The sequence below is a fragment of the Coturnix japonica genome, chromosome 4 (genome assembly GCF_001577835.2).
Source record: "Coturnix japonica isolate 7356 chromosome 4, Coturnix japonica 2.1, whole genome shotgun sequence".
NCBI classification, from domain to species: Eukaryota; Metazoa; Chordata; class Aves; order Galliformes; family Phasianidae; genus Coturnix; species Coturnix japonica.
In genome coordinates, this window is record NC_029519.1 from 55497236 (window position 1) to 55519431 (window position 22196).

At 39.3% G+C, this 22196-nt stretch overlaps 1 protein-coding gene across 3 annotated transcripts in view; it reads right to left on the reverse strand.

Moving 5' to 3' along the window:
• Positions 1-11751, reverse strand: part of LOC107313687 (melatonin receptor type 1A-like) — a 46351-nt gene extending 34600 nt beyond the window's left edge. The window contains exons 1-2 of one of the 3 annotated variants that reach the window (XR_004307065.1): positions 11370-11751; positions 6751-6923 (exon numbers count right to left, since the gene is read on the reverse strand). Coding sequence is in view for 1 of the 3 variants with exons in the window: in XM_015862147.2 (XP_015717633.1) it covers positions 6880-6923; positions 11370-11562 (237 nt within the window). In the remaining 2 variants the exon portion in view is untranslated. Of the gene's footprint in view, positions 1-5945; positions 6924-8671; positions 11310-11369 lie in introns of those variants that run through there. The other 2 variants (XR_004307066.1, XM_015862147.2) reach the window with 2 other exon arrangements.
• Positions 11752-22196: the final 10445 nt, after the last annotated feature.

The following is a 22196-nucleotide window of genomic DNA, read 5'->3' on the forward strand; positions in this document are numbered from 1 at the left end:
AAAGGAAAAAAAAAAAAAAAAAAAAAAGGTAAGATAACCTGATATGTGAGGATAGAAGATAACCTGATAACATGAGGTAAGATAACCTGATATCCTTATTGGAAGCAACAATCTGGGATAAGGAAAATTCTTAAGACTTTTTCTTGCCCAGTTCTACAAAGTCAGGGAAGTTAAAAAGTTTCCTTTATACTAAGCCTTAAATACGCTAATCTAAGCATGCTCTACAGAAATGCATCTATCACTGAAATAAACCTAACTGTGCAGTGCCTGAAATTCTTTGAAGGGCTCAAGGCATTCCAAAGCATAATTTTAGAATCATACTAATGAATCATTACTTTCGTATTCACATTTTTTGTACAAATTTATACAAATTTCAGAGCTATTGTTACTCAAAGGAATTTACAGTGTGTCAGGCAAAAAGACAGTTTAGACCCAGACTGTAGGCGGTTGTATAAGTCACTGGTTTCAGAGGAATTAACCTAACTTCTCCAGTTATATTGTGTGCCTTACTTGTTGCATCATCTGGATTTTCTTACCTTGGTAGCACCTCAGAGTTTGCGAATACAGAACATATAATATTTTCTTAATTTACAGGTAATTATCAGAAAGTTATCATTAGATAGTTCTTCTAGTAACATTCCAGCATGCTATAATTGCTTCCACAAGAAATAGTTGGTCACACCCAATACTTGTACTTGTCGTATGAATATGCAGAAACGCTACCACAAAATAAATGCTTAATGTAGACTTAATAAATACATCTTCAGAATGGCTTTAAGATTAAATTAAACATATGGTGGAGCTGCCACCCAGTGTTACTATTGGAAATTCCATTTATTACATTAGAAAACCTGTTTAAGAAAGTAGACCCAAAAAAATGACATGACAAAATTCATGATTTGGAGATCTGTTTGCAAGGCAAGTAAGTTTAATGTTTTTGAGTAAAGCAAACAAACATTCTGTTCAGTTGTCACAAGCAATACAAAATACAGAGACAGGTGAGACTGACCTTTGTGAAATCTGAACTGATCAAGAAATCCAAATAAACAGGAGTGCAGAAGATTACATGGCACTCTGACTATAAGCATGTCTTAGAATCAATGCACTGTTTTGATGGTAGTCTATGATGTTATCTGTTCAGAAGAAGCACGCACTCAGGCAGCCTAATGCCAGTCAGCATTCTGGTTGCAATGTCCTGTCACTATTGATTGAGGAAAGCAAAGGGAAAACCAACTAGAAAAGCTTATAACGACTTTATTTTTATTGGTGACAAATGGAGTACTCCTGTACAAAACAAACAACAGACTTCAAATCCTGTCTACTGGGATAATTTGACTTAGTTTATTTGCTTCTTCATTTGCACTCACATCCCTGCACTTACATATATCAGATTTAGCCATATCTTCAGGGCACAGGGTAGATAATGATCATTGCAAACACTGTTAACCGGATGAAAGTGCAAGCTGTGTTCAACTGTATGATCTTTTCTAGATTACAAGGAATAATTTCAAAAGAAGCACTCACTTTTGAAATGCTAGCATTTGTAAATGTAAATATAGGATGAACAGAAGCAGCGCAAATTCCTTGGAGCATCCAAAATAAACAAAAGTGGGTAGCTAGGCAGATACAAAATGCTGTTGGAAGAGGGTGTTGATATACAAGACAAATACTATGCCATAAAGACCATGAGAATTGAGGAAAGTTTCCAGAAATCAACAAAATGATCATAGCTGACAATCTTATCAGGCACCACAGAAATTCCCAGTAGTGAGGTATGCTGAACGGGAAAGAGAAAAAAGAATCAGGAAAAGGACTGAAAAAAAAACAGGGGAGAATAACGACAGATTTCTTAGAGAAACTACAAAATAAATGCCCAATTACTTTCTAAAAACAATGTTTGAAAACCACTCCTGAAAGAAAGAGGAAGAAAATCTGACTGATTTTTGAATCTACTTCACTTATTAAAAAAAAAAAAACCTAAAAACTATTAAGACAAATTTGTATTTAAGAAAGTTGGTTCTTCTGTCTTCTCAGTACTTACCTGTATACAGAGGAGATGAAAAGCTGGTGTGTCCAGCCAGACTGAAACCACTGCTAGATCTATAGTCTTTAATGGAGAACAGATGGAATGATCCTGCCAGTGAAAGCTCTGTTCAGATGACACTCACCAACATAAAAATGCTGTGGGAGTCATTTCAGCAAGCATAAATTACAGAAGCATTGAAGCTATTCTACTTTATGCTCACCATCTCTGTCTAGTGAAGGAAAGACATGAAAACACTGTTGTACTTCCTTCTACCAGACATGCTAAGTATTGTTTTCCTAAATATCAGAGATACTTATTTCCAGAGAGAGTGTATATATTCACAAGAAATAGAACAAAATATAAGTTATAATGTGCCAGTGGATGCTACAGCAGGAAAAAAAAGAAAGGGGGGATGGACAAGGGAATGAAAAGGTAGCTTCTATAAAAATGCACAAATAATTACAGGAAATGTTTCTACATAGATGTGTCTAATAAGCAAATTTAAGATGAGGTATACCATAAAATGAAACATTCTTTGATATAAGTACCTTGTGCACCATGGTAAAGAACTGTAGGGTTTACATATGCTTTAATATAAAAGTGTTTATGTATATCCCCCAACAGGAGACAGTCTCCTATCTCTTAGCAACAGGTGCTGAAACACCTGCTATCACATCAGGAAGGGACGATAAGATGTGTTTACAGTTCACCACAGAGATTCTTAACAGTAGGCATCCTTAGACAAGAAAAATAAATAAATAAATCAAGGAAGCAGAGAAGATAGTGGTAAGAGATAGTCATACTGATACTTTCCCAAAGGATTATCATAAATGTATATAATGATGTTGTAACTGTCAAAAGAACCACCAGATAATCTGTACAACAAGACTATAGCAAAAAAAATCTGAAGTTTATTTTGCTTAATCAATGTGCTAAAGAACTGTACCTAGAAAGTGGAGGACAAAGACAGTATCAAAGATAAAATGATGCGATTTGACTAGGCAACTGTAGTATGTACAGACTGTCCTTGATCTCAATAACAAAAACCCATCCACTGCAAAAAAAAAAAAAAAAAAAAAAATAGAATGGACAGCACTGTGGTATTAGATGGCCTTTTATTTAATTCCTAGGTATGTTCTTGACTTACCAATTTGCAGACTTAATAACTTGCATACCAACTGTATGCAAAATTCTAACTTGTTTACATCATGCACCCACCACAAGATATATAGATCAGGCGCCTACAATACAATGACCCTGATCTGTAATAAACTTTATTTCAAAGAATTTGGTGATCCAACACTCCTGTTCTGACTCCGTAGTTTTTAAAACATTTAGTGAATTTCTTTGCATAAAGGACTTCACTAGAGACCTTGACTAAAGGCAGCATCCAGAGCAACAGCAGAATTTTAAAACATATTCAGCTTACCACAGAGAAAGACAGAAGTAAACATAGCCTATGCCTTTGGATTTGGGTCAGAAGTCATCTTTAACTATCCTTTCTGTAGTTATCTCTTATGTTAAAGTGCTTACAGCTCTTTAGGTTTAAGAATGTTAACAATACAGAAGCCTAACTACCCTTGGGCAAGTGCTGCAGCTAAACAAGTGAAAGGAGACTGGCACTGACCTCTGCAAGAGGTTTGTTAATTGATAACAGTACAGTCAGGATTTCGCTTTTAGGGAAGGTATATTCTTGAGATGAGAAGCACTCCTCAGGCAGCGCTCACTCACAGAAAAGGTTATTTTGCCAAAGGACTAAGTATTTGATATTTGACTTGCGTTAGAAAGCCCAAACAAGTGACAAAAGTTGAGATATTTTTAATTCTCCCTCTTTATTAAAAGAATGGAGAGATGCAAAGCAGTGCTATGCATAATATATTTAGTAAGTGTAAGACATTTAAACAAAACTAAAACAAACTTTTAAAAAATGTTTAGGTATTCAGAATGCCATTTTTACAATGTAATAAAGAAACAGCTGTAACTTAAGGTGAAGACAGACTCTGAAAGGCTTTGTGTGAATGACTAGTACCCCTGGAAATTGGACTCTGTCCAGAAGGTCCCTTTCAATCCTTTACTGCAAGAGAAAACTGATTCAGAAACCTAGACTCAGCAAAGGAAGGAAGATTTAATATGCCATAATGGAAATTTGAGAAAAGAACCCTGGTTCTGTAAAATAAATTAAAATGATGTAAAATACAAATTAGATACGTTCTCCGTAGAAGGCAGACACCAGAGTTACCCAGCCAGAGATGATCTGGAGAAGTACTTACTAGTCATTACTCACATTGAAATTAATAAAGCACATATGAACGCAAAATACACATAAGCTGCTAATAATAACAGGATTTTCTTTTTATTTATAGGTAATTAGTTCTTCATTCAAAATGAAATAAAAATACAAGTTATCAGCTCATTCACATTTGTGTTAACATCAATATTTCATAATACATAGCTCCCAAATTTTCAGTAAAATCCAGTCTTTGAAAATAAGTCTTCTGTTACTCAAGAAAAAAATTATTGTAAGAGTGCTCAAAGGAGGAAAAAAAGGCATTGCAATTTCTCATTTCACAAATGGCTTTGTCATACATGACAGAAGTGGCAAACAGAGAGGGAAACTCACACCAAGCATTACCTTTCTTTCAGTATTTCTAAAATGATGCTGTCCATACTATACCTGCATTGGGCTATGAATACTCTCTCACAGCTGAAAATGAAACCCCTTCTTTGCTTCCCAACACAGATAGGGAGAGGAAGGTATCCTTAAGCATCAGGTAAGACTAAGGAGTAGAAAAATTCCTCATCACTTAAGCTAAAGAAGAGGTATAGGGCATCAAATGAAATCCATAGCTGCTACCATTGAGGGGCAGGGGGAGGTAATGTTGGAAGAATATCCATGCCTTTTCCTCCTCAAAGTGTACAAGATACAGCTAATGGAACTTCATCATGTGGCTGGGTATCAGTTTTCAAAACTGGTTCCTGTATTCATACCCATTCATTACTTTGGCCAATTGCTACAGAACCTCTGTCTCATCATCATCATGCGTCATCATGATAGTACTCACTGTTGCACTGTAACATAAACTGATACTCATGTTCAGCAGGAGTGGGCTACTAGCAAAAGCAACATTACCGATCTCACACCCAGCAACAAGGGAGGAAATGACCTTTGCCAGCACAGGGGCTAACTGAGAAGTAGTCAGTTTTGTTAACCTTGCATCTGCACCTCAAAAAAACAAAGTCAGTGAGATAACTAGAGTTTATATTTAGCTCCTATGTTTTTGCTGAGATGTAAGTAGATCATGTAGAATGGTATTTCCAGTGAATTAAATGGAAGTTACATATCCTGCCCAACTAGAACAAAGTCAATAAGGTAGTAACTATTCTTCTATAAGTAGAATATTGCATGACCTGGTACCTTGTCAGGTCATTTATAAAATAAAGAGAATGAGTTTGGAATATTTAACTTCTGGTGCAAGGTGTTTCTTCAAGGAAAGTTTGCCTTCTCTTTAAGGGTAATGAATGTTTAAAAATAAAAAAAATCTATAGGACATGAAGCTTTGTACATTTATTGGTCATTTATTCCTACAAAACCATTTAGAAACAACAGAAGTCACTATTTAACAAAGTTAAAAACAGACTTTCTGCTTACATCTCAGTTTCGGATCTACTTGTAGAATAGGTTAAAGTGTGCAGCATGTTTACTGTATGAATTCAAGGCTTTAAGGCATGTGCTGGTTTAGGTATGCCATATCCATCCTTAAAACTAATGGAGGAAAGAGAATAATAAGGACCTACAGTAAGGGAGAAATCTTACTTGTCCTGCTCAGCTGTAATTACTGCCTCTGTGACTTCAGAAGATTTTGAAAGAGAACTTCAAGTAGTCGTATTTGTATTATAAAATCAAGCATTTTTAGCTATGTTTTTTTTTTTTTTTTTTTTTAATTAAATAACATTAAGGCTGTGTTCTGTTATCCTGAAGAACTCTTGGTAACACTCATCTTGCTGAAACAGAATTCGGGGATCATTACTCAGGAAAACAAAGTTAATGTGGAATTTGAGGCAGCTCACTGTTATGAGAAGAAAAACTATAAACAGCAAGGGTGCCAAGATTTTACTCAGGTTGCAGAATGAGTCTGTAACACTAATACAGCAATTGTTATCATCCTACCAACCTTATTATACAAAAAGGTTGGATATTGTCCTATTAGCATTAAAAGCACATCATCAGTAGCACTACTGTCAACAAACCAGACTTGCTGCTTATGGCTTTGGCTAGAAACACTTGAAATAACACTAACAGGAAAGGAAAGCAACTAATTGAAAAAGAAATTAAAAAGGAAGCAGATACAAAATGGCTAATGAAGAGATTAAAGATGTTAAACCATCTTAAAGAAGAAGAAGGGGAACCCCTTCCAAAACAACTAAAAATGGCCAGAAAACAGTATTGTATGGAAGTATGCGCTGGCAGCAGCAAACCAGAAGAAGCACTACCATGTCCGGCTTTGACAGATGTATTAGTAAGCATGGAATATTAATTATTTGAAATACTCATCTGTATCTTTGGTCACTGGCAGGATGGTGCCATTTAAGCAGTTTTCCAGAAAACCCTTGATTCAATAAATTATTCATCAAAACCACTCTGAGGAACAGCTTTATTTAAACTTCAACAATTGCCAGGGTTTGGCTTCTCCTCTAGACATTTTCTCCCCTCCCAGTCGGCTTACCATTTTTAATACCTGAAGTTATTCATGTCTGAAATAATGCCATCAGCATCTCAGTTTTCATCAGAACCCTGAATTTGTGCTACAACTTGATCTTCTGTAAGTTATCTCTTGAGTCAAATACTTGTCAGGCTACCCATTTTCTCTCAGGACACAAAAATAAGTCCAAGGATCACCTGTAACAAAACCAATAATTCCATTAGTTTGAATTCACAACAGGAGTTTCATTTATTAGATTTAAACGATAACATTAGATACACTATTAAAAATTGTCTTAAGAATTAAGAAAACATCATCAAGAACAAACATATTCTGATAAGGCTGGTGATATCTCCCATCTGATTATCAAAAACTGGTTCCCAGCTTAAGGAGAAAATTCATACTCTGGAAAACACACTAAGAGGACCACAAGCATGTTCTTACACTGTTCAGAGCATATAATTTTATAAAGGACAATTTGGAAAACTTCCAGGTTTCCTTCTAATAGTTTATACCTCCAATTTTGCAGTGGTCGTGCTATTTAACAAATACCAGATTTAAGACAGTACAGTAGTAAGTAGACATGTTCCTTAGCTCATCCATCAAAGACTTCACTGATCTTAACAGATTTTGATGGGGGATTGCTCTCCAACTCATTCTTTTGAGCACTCAGAGCCTTCTTTACTGAACTGCTTGGACATAGTGCTGACGTGGCAGATTTTGAATTCAAGATTCTCCCTTTTCATTTCCATCTCAGTTGGAAAAGTAATTAACATACCCTTAACTTTTAGCATGAGCAAAAGTAACTATACCTTGCTTCTCTAGGGCCATGGGGCCTGAGGAATGTCGGACTCTCTCTTCAGTAGTACTAAAAGCTATAGTTCTATTATCAAAACATTTGGGTCAAGGACACATGAAACCAGGAGAACACAGATGCATCTAGCACAGAACAGAGATGGGAGAGAAGAGTGTGAACACATCTTTCTCCGGGATGCAGTGTGAGTTATTTACAAGTTTGGCACTAGTTCCCTGTTAGCTAGAAAGACAAGGTACAAAAAAGCCAGGATGAGACTAGAGGAGCTGTTAACTTGCCTGCTGAAGGCTCCTTTCTGTCACAGAAGTTTTCCTGAGGGACAATCAGGGCACGTTTGAACATCAGTACAAAAAATACCCAGGAGAGGCAACCAATCTGACCAAGAAAACAGTGTCAAAAGGAAAAGAACAAGAGGGACAACAGCTCTTAAGAGAGCTCTATTCATTGGCCTTAGTGGTTCAGTACCCAACCTCTCCACGACCAAAATGGTAGGTGTGCATTAACTTACTTTTTAATAAAACAAGCTTTAAACTAAACTTCATAGTTAAAGACTTATAGCTGCTCCTTCACTTTGTTCTTGATGCATTGTTTTTCTTGATGCGGGTAACAGCAAAGGCATAAGGATACTGGCAGTCACTAATAGGAAAAACTACTAGTATTTCAGCTACCTTCCCCTAAAGCCACTTCTTTCATATTTCAGGGGGGAACTTTTGTTGAATCACCCTATTTTTGATTTATGAATGTTAGCGATGAGAAATGAAACATATTAAGATGATTTACAGCAAACTTCCTTTTCAAACGAACTATTCCCATTCTTCTTGAAATGAATTAAAGAAAACACATCAATTTTAAGTTTACTTTGCCATACTGTCAAAATGTGGGTATTAGAATCCTTATGCCTTGAAAGTTCCCCTTAAAATTTCTTTCAAAGTTGAAAGATCAGACATCATAAACCAAATTCAGTCTTTGTCGACCAGCATTAAATCACAACTGTTCCCTTAAGAACTGAATTGGTGTCAGGTGCCTGTTTAAAATTAGAAAGCCACCATTAAAAAACAAAACAAAACAAAACCAGACCAGAACTATGAAACTTATTACAAGTCAAATACATTAAATAAAAGAGAATCCTACCAGTTGTATCATCAGCTTCTTTGTCTAGAAGAGCATCTACTGAAGCCATGCTTGTGACTATGAAGGAGTCTGTAGTCTCAGAAACTCCTCACTTGCTGAAACAAACTTCTTTGAGATACTGACTCCACTGCTTTGATCAGTGTCTTTTACTAACCTTCTGACTGTCAAGAAGGTTATACCACTTGTTGAGGTGGTTTTTTCTAGTCTACTATTTCCCAGTGCATTTTTTAAAAACATACATCCACAGGTTCAATTTGCAGAAATCTTCCAAATATATATATATTTTTATAATAGAGATGCAAAGATGAATCCCCCAAATCCACCTTTTTGATAAAGTATTAAATAATCCTTATTTCTGTTAGTCCTTTCTTGCAAAAAATAAAAAAATAAAAAATAAATAAAAAGAAGAGTGTCTTCAATAAGATATTTTCTTCAGGAGGGATCTTCTGTTCCTCCCTGACCTTTCTCCAGTGGAATTTTCATCCTGAGTCCTTTATCCTCAATAAATGTGCCAGCAAGACTTATTAACACAGGATGTTGTAAAGTTTGTAAAGTCAACAATTCCTTTATTGTTATAGCTCTGTAAAAAAAACTGTACCCATCTTTACAATTAATTAACTTGCAAATTATATGTGTAAATTAGATTATACTTTTTCAATGTAATCTCTTCTTGAATAACCTGAATTACTGTTATCAAAATTAGAACACTTCTTCCTACTCACAGGGTTCAGAGTTTTCTAAAGCGTTATGCTTACTCGTAGATTTATCCACCTGAATCAACACTTATGAATTCAATGCCTAGATTAGCAGCAGCATTCACATAAATGAAATTAGACCCAGGTACAGGTTTTTGTCAGATTAGACAGTTTGCAGATATTTTTGAGGCTTAGCATTGTCTTTGTAAAGTTTCTTTTTATCCACGTAATAAGAATCTTTCTCTTGAGGAAAAGGACTTGTAACCTACCTGATCAGGTACTTCAAAGTTACTTTTACTGTTTTTTCCCCCTAAAACAGAGTGTACATTTCCCATCATATACTAAGCATCTACTTGTTTTCAACAGTTGTTTACTTCAGAGTGTAGAACAGCATCTGGTTCATATTCCAGCCTAAAGTAATTTGTATTCAGAAGAACGCTCTTTTCCTAGCTGTAGGAGAAAACTGTTGCAAGTTTGTTGCAGTTCATAACAGCCACTGTGACAGAAAAGGCAAGAATGAGAGATGCAGTAAGAATGAATAAGTGATTGTGTCAAGATTCAAGAGGGATTACACAGAAACTACAGTAGTAAATACGCACAGACAGAAAACCCCATGATTCAGTTATGTTTCCAGAGAACAGGCACCACATTTATTTCAGACTTGTTACCAGAAGCATCTGTTATAAACTCCCCATTGAAGTGGAGAAGTTCATACTTATTAAGGGGGAGGAGAATATTACCCTTATTTTTTCCCCCTGGAATAACCCCCAGTGATGTGGGTAACTCTACCCTTCCTCCATTCATCAGAAAATCTCAAGAAACAAAGGTAGTCAAATGGTGACTTGACCTGCTGGAGTCTGATTCTCATCTCATGTTAAGTATCACACGGTGTAGCCCTACCAGCTTTAGTGAGAGCAGTTTCTGTCAATGAAAGCAAGATACAGCTTTTGGAATTTAGATCAATGGCAACCACGGGGGTGGGGTAGGGGGGTTGGAATCATCTTTGGTGCTCCTGTATTTCAGCTGAATGAAAGAAAAGTGTGCAATCTACTTGAATGACCTGGCTGAGCCTTAGAAAGTTGTATGCCAGCTTCACTGTACAGCTTGTAGCAAAGCCAGGGATCAAGAAGTTCCCCCCAGATGAATTTTAAACGGGCTACCAAATAATCAGGCAGCCGGTCATGAGAACAGACAAGTAAAACCAGCATCTCAGTTGTCACAGAGTGAAATCCTGCTTTCATTAACAACACAGCTCCCCTCACATACTCCCATATTCTTTCAGTGCACAAATTCTTTTTGAGTGCACAGATCTGGAACACGTGCACAGCAGCTGGCCTGACGTGATAAAGCAGAATGAATCTCAGGAAGTTCCTGCCTGTCAGACCAATAATCCACAAACTAAGAGGGATTTACTCAATACACCATCACAGAATCTATCTTTTCAAAACTACAGATTTTTTTGGAACATGCCTAAACCTGTTTTCTGTCAGACGTCTCCCATTCCACAGAGACATGATAACAAGTAAGAGGTGACCAAAGAACATGGAATCACGTGTCTGTTCTTCTGAATCCTGCAGCATCTGTAATTTAACATTCGGCTTGTTTCGAAGCTACAACCTTACTACTGGCAAGGAGAGACTTTGTCTAACTCGAAGCAACCCAATCAGAACAGCACGAAGAGTAACACCGTGTGTCAGAGCAGCATCCCCAGCGCTGTGCTCAATTTCGTTCTGAGATGCTTCCATGTCTTCCTCTTCTGCTAGGTGGGAACCGCCGACAGCTAAAAATAGCACCACGGTTCGGTGGCTAGTGCTAAAAATAGCTGCAGCCGCCAGGGAGCGAAGCGCGCCGTCCCGGCACCCGGCGCCGCTGGGGCTCGGGAGGAGCCCGAGGAGCGCCCGGCCCCATTCTGCGAGACGGGGCAAAGTTCTCCCCACAGAACAAAGCGGTTCTCCCCACAGAACAAAGCTGTCCCACCCCCCACCCGCCCCGACGACCCTTACCCGCGTTCCGCAGTTTCTTGTTGCGGTACACCGAGAGGATGACCAGGAGGTTGCCCAGCAGGTCCACCACGATGGTGAAGATGAGGATGGTGGCCAGCGTGGAGGTGACCCAGGGCGGACGGCGCGGGGAGTCCTCGTCCGGCGGGTCCCGCGGCAGAGCTGTGCCGTTCAGCTCGCTGCCGTTCGCTCGCATCCCGCCGCCGCTTCCCCGGGGGGAGGAGAGCCGGCCGGGCTCCCTCCCGTCTATCGGTGCCGGGACGGCGGCCGCCACCCTCCGCCGCAGGGCCGGCCGGACACCCTAGAACGGCGCGGAGCTGCCCATCGCGCTCCGCCTAGGAAGTTTCCCCGAAGTGTGCACGCAGAGCGCCGGGACACTTTTATAGTCTCCCCCCGCCCCGCCCGCCGCCACCGCTGCCGCCAGGTGACACCGAGCCGCCCCCGCGCCGACACGTGCGCGGCCGGGGGATTCCAGCTGCCGGGCGGCGGCGGCGCCACAGCGACCTCCCGCGGTGCCACCCGTCCCCGCCCGCTCCCCGTTCATTCATCCCGCCGCGCTCCCCCATTCATGCGCACCCCGCTCCCCATTCATTCATCCGGCCTCGCCGCCCATTCAGCACCGGCTGCTTCATTCATAGGCGGGGAGGGGGATCGATGGGTTCGTTACTCGTGCCGTGAAGCGTTTGGGCTTTTTTTAGTTCTCGTGGTTAACGCCGTCTCCTAATTAGGCGCGTACTGAACTCTCCGCCCCTTCTCCCCCATATGCAGCTAACGCTGCACTAGCAGAGTAGAGCGAGCGAGGCAAGAGAGCGCCGGTCTCGGAGCTGCTCCCGCTGCTATAAAAAGCTCCTCGCTGCGGGCGGGCTGGGGACGGCACGTGTTCCACTGCACGGGGACGAAGACGTTGCCCGCAGCCCCCGCATCCCCCCCCTTCTCCCCAACCCGCAGCGCAGGGGGAGCTCGCGTGGGCTGTGTCCGCCACTCCCTAAAAGCAAAGAAGAGGAAACGGGGAGCCACTGTGTGCTCGTTGAGTGTGTGTTGCGGAAGACAAACGGGCAGACGGTAAGCGAGGATTCTAAGGCTTCTCGCTTACAGTAGTCTGAGCGACACCCCGGGTGGAGGAACTCTCCTATTGAAGACAGCAGAGGCTGCGGGAGGAGCTGTCTCCGTTCCGCTCTCCACCAAGCACAGGTGTGCGGGAGGGCACCGGGCACCCACCCCCACAACGCTTCATCCGGCTGCCTCGGGTGGGTACCCGAAACCTCGGGGCTCCACGGAAAATGGGTTTCTGCCTCCGCCGCTACATCGGACCTGCCCTAAACAGTTCGTTGGTGGAAATGGCATAGCTACAACGGCAGTTCGCGGTGATGAATGTTTGAAGCCATCGTCGGGAGCATTTAAAAACATTTATTGCGGCTTTTTCACTTATCGGCCCTGCCCAGGAGACCTCGATAAAAATAGCAGTGGCGGCAGCTCGTACCTCCGGGGCTGAGGTGGCAGCGCTTCCCCCAGGGCTGCCCCTTTCCAGCATTCTGCAGCTACTGCAGAGGGCAGGTTCTGTTCCCGCGGGGAGCGTTGGTTTGCTCGATTTCGGCATCCCCTCACCCTCTGTGAACAAAAGACGCAGAGAGATACACGGGCACCACAGAGCAGTCACTCCGGTTGCTCTCTGCAGAGCGAAGCTCTAAATAGAGGGGAGATGCCTCTACATAGGTGCCGCGGCACTGTTGCCTCTGGGCTGGGGGTTGAGCATTCGCCGTGCCCCCGCCCCCCTACAGATGTTCGTACATAGAAAGAAAGCGCGTGTGTGTCCTTGTAGGTGCATGAAAATAGGTTATCAAGCTGTGGGGGAAGATTAAAATTAGGGAGAGCTGGCAGCAGGGGGCCGCCAGATCCAGGTCGGACACGTGGAAACAGACGGAGCCGCCTGGTCCTCAGCAGACCTCCAAGGGTGTTTCACTAGACAGGGAGGGGCAGCCCAGAAGGAGATGTGAAGTTTCACAAGGTCAGATATTTTTAATCAGAAGGCAAAGTGGAGATGAGGATCAGCCCAAACTTCAGCTGCAAAGAAAGGGCATCTGCACCATGAGGGGGCTGCTGACATTTTTCTCACTGCTGGGATGTTTAGTCACATGTTTGCAGTTTAGACCCACAGGGGTTCAGAGCCATACCTCACCTCCTCTTTGGCTTGTGACAAGAGTACACGATGGCCACAAAGTCCATTCTCTCCACTGGTGAGAGTAGTGCTTAGGGAAGACTGCACCTCTACAGCTACATGAAAGGAGACTGTGGTGAGGTGGGAATCAGCCTCTTCTCCCAGGTAACAGCAATAGGTAATAGAGAGGTAATATTCTTAAGCTGTGCCAGGGGAGTTTCAGGTTGGATGTTAAGAAGACTTTCTTCTCAGAAAGAGTAGTGAGGTATTGGAACAGGCTGCCCAGGGAGGTGGTGGAGTCACCATCCCTAGAGGTTTTCAAGAAACATGTAAATGTGGCACTGAGGGTATGGCTCAGTGGAGATGGTGGGGATGGACTGGTAGGTGAGCTAGATGATCTTCCTGGTCTTTTCCAGCCTTAATGATTCACTGAAAATGGAACTAAGGAGGTCCCATGAGAAAAAAAATCAGCAGAAAGTAGGGATGGCACAAGCACCAAAAAGGGAAAATGTACGTTTGGAAACCTTGTGTTGCTTTCACTAGTAAACACAAAGAGGTTTCATGACAATTTCTGGCATAATTAGAACTATTACTCTGGGAATTAAGAAATTTCCTTCCAATATGTTGCATCAGACTACATCCTTGTCAGTATTAGCAACCCCTTAGCTGGTTAGGAGACAAGTGTCAGTATAAAACCTAGCCACAGAGCAAACCTCAAGGTCAGCAAAAGCGACACAGTCTTACAGGTGGTATCAAAATCAACAAATGTGATGGTTTCTTCAAATAATAAACAGATTAATCAGAGGTCCTTTAGGAAGAATTCAGCACCTTTAATATTGTTTAGTAGTCAACCACTTTTCTTTTTCAAGCAAGCACAGTGCTCTTCAAAGAGACAAGTAATTGTTCTGAGATTTTTTTCCTGTATTTAGGACAAATGCAATACATGCAGTGAAGAGAAATACCACTCTGCCTCTATGTACCTGAGTGTACACTTCAGGGACAATGATGTGTGAGAGGGCAATTCTGCTTTCACATATGGAGCCTGACATCTTTTCTGAAACTGCCAATGCGGATATCCAGTGTGATGACATCTATTTTGTAGTTAATATTATTCTGGTCATGTAAGAAGGGACTCCTTTCATTTACTGTGTGTGTTGGTAAAAATACTGGAGAGGTGATGGAAGAGCATGAGATGTTAACTGAAGTCGGTGGTCAGCAGTACTGCTACACCTGGTCTCGCCTGTTCCAAAAATTCAGCTAATATTATCTGCATCTTGTGCCTGCTCATACAACCTATTCAGGGCTGATTGTGTTCATTTGATCTGCCAGCTTATGCATCCTCTTGGCAAGATGTATGCATGGGTGACTGCTTATCTAACAGGTAACATCTTGCAGCTTTGTTTAGAATTGATGTTTTCTCTCTCCACACAGCCTTCTCTTCTTGCTGAGAAATCCAGTTTTTTGTCCTGCTTTGTTCTGTTCTTCATGCTTACCCATGAAAATCCTCTCCACTTTTGAATCAGTCTCAGTGTAATTTCTGCATTCCCAGTATTTCATTTCACTTCCATTCCTGAAGCCTCAGCCTGGGATAGTAAGGCAGAGGTATTTATTGACATGTGATGTCTGCTTCTTGAGAGGATGCTGATTCATGGTAGTTACTCTTATCTTCTGTCAAAAAAACCCTCTAACATCTGTACAGGAAAGATGAAGATAGATGGAAAAACAAATAAATGGAAAACAAAACAAAAAGTCACGGTGATTAATCCAACACTAAGCATCACTCAGTACACACAGTTGCTAAGGGGATACCATTTTAATGTATTGGCTTAGAAGTATGACATCAGTAATTCATGTTTTAAAAATATTTCTGGTTCCTTTGAAACCATTTTGCATTCTAAAACAAACAAATGACAATCTGCAAAACAAAAGTGTCCCACAAAGACAACGTGTATGGTAATAAAAGGCAGTAATCTGAAAATCATTGCTCCTTGGGAATTGTAATGATTACTGTAAAGTTTATTTATCCTCACTAGATTTTAACAATCTGGAAGGTACACATTAAGTCTTTGCTCAGAAAAATGTTAAAGACAGTTCACATGAGTGTAATTATTTATTTGCACAATGCTTCCAGGCCAGGTTCCTGTAAAAGGTTCTATTTAATATAAGAGTTTGTAGTATTTGTAGTTCAATCTGTGATACAGTACTTAACAATCTGATGAGATAGTGTGATTTGTTTTACAGCAATGGAATTACCTCAGGTTATATATATAGAAAATAAATTATATAGAAACTGAAGGAATTACTTGTTTAGAGGTAAGTGTTACCGAATTGTTAACTGATATTTTATTAGTTATCTTTACCCTTCACAGCACATACTGAACTTATCTGCATTCTGTAATGTGAAAATTCCAGGTCTTCATCACTTTCACAAACCAAGGAGGTGGAAATGGTGCCAGTGGGAAGACAACATCATTATGAATGGCATTGTGGGAATTCTAGAAATAATTAAACCCAAACCCAAATACGGCAATTAATGCCTGCATTTTGTTGAAAATGGCATTTTTTCTTCAAATCTGGTATTCTTTCAGGATTGAGCATTTGATTGATCAATTGTGGCTTGACTGATTTAGCTAAGTAGTAGTGAGCACATTTTCTCTGGCAGCACTTTTTAAAATTAATCTTCACTGATTTTTGCTTATTTGGCATTCTCTTATATGTAGTTATCAGTTCTTACCTATAACAATTACCACAGATGAGTAGTAATTATTTTTCACTTATTGTTTTCAATTACAGATATTTTCAAATACTCTTAGTTTCTTGAAGAAGAAGGGAATCTTGGTTTGATGCCATTTTAAGAAAGAATGACAGCAGATCAAATGAAGTGTGAACAATGCACAACCAGCATGTAAATTATGCAGGATTACAGTGGATTCTGGCTACTTATTATGTCACCGAGGAGAATAAGCAGGTTTATGGGAAGGACTGAGAGAAAATTAGTTCAAGGAAAAGATACAAACTTAGAGGTATCTAAATATAAGAAGAAAAGCAATGCTACAGTTAGATTTTATTTTTTGTAAGTAATATCTGAAGAAAGAGAACAGGGTAAACAGAGAACATTTTGCCCTGTTGCAAGAGATGTATTGAATGGAAATTATTTTGGAAGTAGAAGTCCTCTTGACAAGTAGTCCCTTGTCATTGATTGTGGAGTTACAGAAGTAGCCTTGAGTAAAAAAAACAACTCAGTAAAAACAATTCCATCAAGGTTGTGATTGTTTTCATGGAACTAATTGTGCATAAAACTCCTAATTCTATAATGGAAAGTTCTTGTCAAAGAGAACTGGCCTAGAAGAATCATTATGAAATGATCTAACATATTTCATTATTTTGTGATAGAAACAACTTAATTGATTTCTGACTTACGCTCCCATTTATTTGTCCACCTATGGATGGATGCCTCATAGTATCCACAGGGCACTGATTACAGAACTCAGCTATCCCTATGGCTGTGAAAATCTTTGGAAACTAAATCATCCTCACTTTTGTTTGACTATAAATGCAGATGCCATTCAGAGATAATACTGAATGAAATTCAAGTTATTGCATGAGCAGCAAAAGTAATGGAGCTTGGTTTTGCCCAGATTTCTGAGACTCTCCAGTAAGCCATTCTTATCTTTTTTTTTTTTTTTTTTTTTTTTTTTTTTTTTTTTTTTTTTTAATTTTATTTTTTTTTCATGTTCCATGGCATTCCAGATGGGTAACTGGAAGTTACACATAAAACTGCAGGAAAACCAGATATGTTACTGTCAAGATGTTTACCTTTACTTCTGTTGTTTTGCCAGTTTTTGAGTTGCATAAAACTCAAAGAAAGAGCCATTTTAGTTGAAACAGGCAGTGTCTGGGAGAGATGTCGTATATGATTGCATAAATGTTTTTTTTTTTCCCTAGGAAAATCCACTTAAAACTCCTCCCTTCGCACTCCTAGTCTTACATATCCCATTCAGTTTATTGTATTGCTCTCAAGAGCTGTTTCTTAAATGTGCTAACTGACTGTAACTGATATTTAATTTTGGCAAACTACTGGATTCAGCATATCTTGTAGTGGTGCTTGATATGTGTTTGAATATGCTGGTATCAAAGAGGATACAGCTTTATAGTAAAGAAAGAGAAAAACTTAGGTCTAACACTACCTCTAGGATATGACATTTGATCTCTGTATAGATTAGTTTTCCTTCTATAAAACTGAAATAATTATACCCTCATTTATAGAACTTATTTGACACAAAGAAGATCAAACAAGAAGATGTTTGAGTTTTCAGTCATTCCATCATTATAATGAAATAACACAACCTACCTTCAGTCAACTGAAATTTAACTTCAGTTAGGACTAATAGATATTTCAGTTTTGCCTGTACTTGGTCGAACTTTATATATAATCATAACTTCACTATTGCATCTTGTAGGGGAGCTATTAGGGCACAGCTTGAACTGGCAATTGAGCACCTGGTTGAAGGGGTGTAGCTGACCCAGGGAGCACAGGCAAATTTTTTCACTTGTGCTTCTCACGCCACCAGAACAGGTGGACCCAGGGTGGAGTCATGCCAGGTTCATATAAGGGCCAGGCACTGAAGGGGAAATGTCTCTTGGACATAGGTTGTTTTTTGGGAAAGGTGTGCTGTACAGCCAGAGAGGCCCCTTCATCACCTGGGTAGGCTCACCATTTTTTTATTATATGTGACTATTGGCCTACCTGTGAATATTTAGTCTGGTATCACTAAGAACCTCTCAAGAGCAATTTTGCTTCTTTGTGATTGAGCAGAACACATCTATGTTCTGCAGGGTACTTGGTTCTTTGAATAATTTCTCTTTTGATCTTACTCCTTGTGGAGCAAGATGGTACTTACTCTGACAATATGAAGTTAAAATAGAATAATAATAATCAAGCAAAAAGTATAATGACCCAACGTAAAGATAGACCACTTATTTTGATCCAAGAATTGGTTTTAGCATACAACAAGAGCAATCACAGGTAATCACAGCTGGCACTACTGGAAGCTCAGCAATTTGGTGTATTTTACTCTCGCATTACTAAGGGGAATCTGTTTCATCTCAAGAGTATTTGTATGGTTTCTTGACAATTTCTAATATTACACTTAGATGCTGTGCACCTGCCTACCAGTAAAAGTTTAAGAAGTATTTTAATTTTAGATTACTGATATATACTGAGCAAGGGCAAAATAAGAGAAGAGATGCATCTGGAAAATAAAACAGTGTGCTGAGAATAGCTAATCAACAAATGAAGGTTTAGTATTAAGAAGCGCAGGCACAGCTCAATTAGCATTACTTACAGAAGCATAAAGATGTACTAAAAGAGACTAAAGTGTGTGCTGGCTGCCAAAATGCTAGCTCTTCAAGGGCCTAGATTATGCACGTTAGCAGGTGCTGTAAGCCCTGTTGAGCGCAAGTTTATGATATGAGCAATAGCTGGCCACATTCATGGTTTCATTTTAGTCTCCAAAAAAATCAGTCCTACATATCCCATTAGGTTTGTGTTATTGCTCTAGAGAACTGCTTTTCAAATGTACTGACTGACTGACTTCTAACATCTTTTCCTCACAAACTGCTGAACTGAGCACATCCCAGGCTGGAGCCTGTGATGGGCTTGAATATGCAAATATCAAAGTGGCTACAGGCCAAATAATGCCTGTTTTGTGGGTTGTGGACTTGATTCTGTTCACACACATCCAACTAGGTAATGTTCAATTGGTTGCTGTTGTTCATGGTCACATCTGAAGCAGAAAAAGTCCTGGGAGCCTCTGTGAATTAGCCCCAAAGTGAGTAAGAACGGTCTTTGATCCTCCGGAATTTGTGAAGTGGGAGCAGGCAGAGGTGACTGGCCAAAGGCTGAGGCAGCTCTACTTGAGGACTTCCTTCAGCACTTCAGAGGACTTCTTAGATTTACAGAGATTGCCTTATGTCTAGGATGAATACTCATTACATTGAGGGAGAGAGATAATTAGGACCAGAAGCTTTTGACAGGTTCAGTTTTGCAAGAAAAATAATTTACCTTGCATGTGCATCTGAGGTGAAATAATGAAGTCACAGCATGCACACTTTAGCTGATGTGGATAACAAACTGTGAAAAGCTGTATTTTTTATTTATTTATTTATTTTTTGTTCTGCTTGTAATCTCATACTGGACAAAAGGGTACAGACTGCTTCATATCTCAGCATTTAACAAATACACCTTTAAGAACATTCTGGGTACATTTGTTCTATTGAGTGCCAATCTGTTTAGTAAGAAGCTTGAAAAAAATGACATCTGTTGCAAGCTAATTTGAACCCAGAATTATTTGGCTGTTTGAAGCTAACAATAGATGAACCTTACATGTTTGAACTTCTTTCATTGGAATGAGTGATTTTTAAGAAGACAGAGCTGCACACAATAATTCTTTTAAATAATTAATTTGCATGTTCATTAAGTAATTAGAAGGCCAAGCACCTTTGAAAGTTGAAGTACTTAAGGAGAATATAATCAGTCTAATGACGTCTATTTATACTATCAGATCTAAGCTCTTGTTCCCAGTGTATGAGCGGAGTTGTCCTTTTTTCTTTTCCTTTTCTTTTTTATAAATATTATCAAAACACAGCAGCAGCAGCACAGGTTGCTAAGCTATGCAGTCAGAGAAGATTATTGTGACTTCTGAGTTGTTTTATTTGTAAAAGGAATTTGTATCACTGCCATTTTATCTTTTATGAGAATTTAACCAGATACAGAAGGCCATATAGGTAGCCTTTTTCACTGACAAGCATTAACCCTGTTCATTACTCTTAAGGAGGGAGAGCAAAACTAATACATTCAAATTATTTAAGAAGATAATGGCAAGAATGAAACCTGTAGTACAATCATATGACCTCTAAAGGGAAAAGACCTGCACTTTAATCTTGCACAAGGAGACATTTGTCAGCAAATTCGTCTGGATTTCTTATATTCAGAAAATGAGTCAGTCCCATAGAAGATAAATTTTTAGGGCAAGCTTCTTGGCAAGCCTGTTTTGGCAGATGAATCCATATCTGCCTTAGCAGGATTTGTTACAGATGCGGATTCTCATTTAACCCTTCGCAACTCCAATGGAAGTAGCAATAAGGATCTGCCAGTAGAGCTCTTGCCTAACTCTAACCCTATTTCTAATTTATTTTCCTTTTCAGCAATTCCTCTTTTGCAACAGTTAACTTACTTAGCATGTGTACTTTAGTATACATGGACAAGGTGGAGTTAATGAATTCAGCTTCTGTGACATTTTGAAGGGCAGAACTTAACATATATTTGTGGCAAATCCCTTGTTCACTGTGTGGCAATTCCTACGCCTCTCCAATTTTCTTAAACTGACAGTATTTTCTATTCTATTTTCTGCTTCTATTATCACATGTTGAGAGTGACTTAATCAGATGTTTTCCTTACTAGCATCATTACCAACACTATCTTCTCATTTACACAGAAAGTAGTTTGAAGTGATCACTGACAGGTCATCAAAGTCTTCCATCTTCAGAAACCTGTCATACTATCTAGCTCATTTTGTTAAGACTTAGAACCAGCTGGTTAGCTGACGTTGAGGATAAATGCCTGCTTTGTTTATCAGGCAAAATTACTGAAAGCTGAGTTCTTCCTCAGTAGGCAGGTTCCCCAAGTCTATAAAACCACCAAAAAATGGAGGCTTCCTCTCTCATCAGTCATGGTGTGCATTAAAAACTTCATTGGATTACACTGAAATCTAATTGCAATATCTCTCTTTTTTAGATGACCAGTCTAATAAAGACTTGTCATTGTTAGTAATCATTATCTATTTCAAGGAATATGATATAGCTTAAAAACTTAAGACTACTGTGAGAGTTTTTATTAGCAGTATTTAACAGAAATATTTTGGCAGCTTTGTAATATGTTTCATCATAACTAAGTTTCAATTTTCTGATCTTCAGTTATGAAAAAATATGCAGCAATAACTTAACTGTGAAAATTAAGAGATTTTATTCATAAGGAGCCTGTGCTGGATCACAATAAGTTGCAATTTTTATCACCATAAATTTCAATTATGTTGATTATATCTATGGCTGACGTGATTGATTAATTTTAGTGGTGATTTGCTACAAGGTCCACTGAAGGTGCATTGTTCTCTGAAAAGAGAAGCTGAAATTCTTTCCTAGGGATATGATTTGTACAGTTTACCATACAACCTTGATTGTGTTTGTGAACAGATGTATTATTTCTAGTTTTATTTGCATATGTAAAGAGTAACAAACCATCATGTAAAATTATCTTATTCTTTTTGTGTACTCTAAGACATTGACTAAATGCTGTGGATGGCTCACACGGCATACACTGAATTTCTGAAACCTGAGCTAGTACTGATGACACTGTTGTGTTCAATTTCCTAGCAGCATTTAGCAATACTTATATCACTGTTATTTTTTAGCTGCACGGGCTCTTTGCATTTATTTTTTGAACAAACTTGCAATTTCATTAGTGCAAATGGAGAACCAGCACTTGACTCTAATTCCTGTGGCATCCTCCTCTTTATACCTGAGCAGCTGAACGTAACATTATAAGAAGTCAATACTAATCATTTGAAGTTATATTTCTTATTTCTGTAAGAGATGAGGAAACTATATAGAGCCATTAG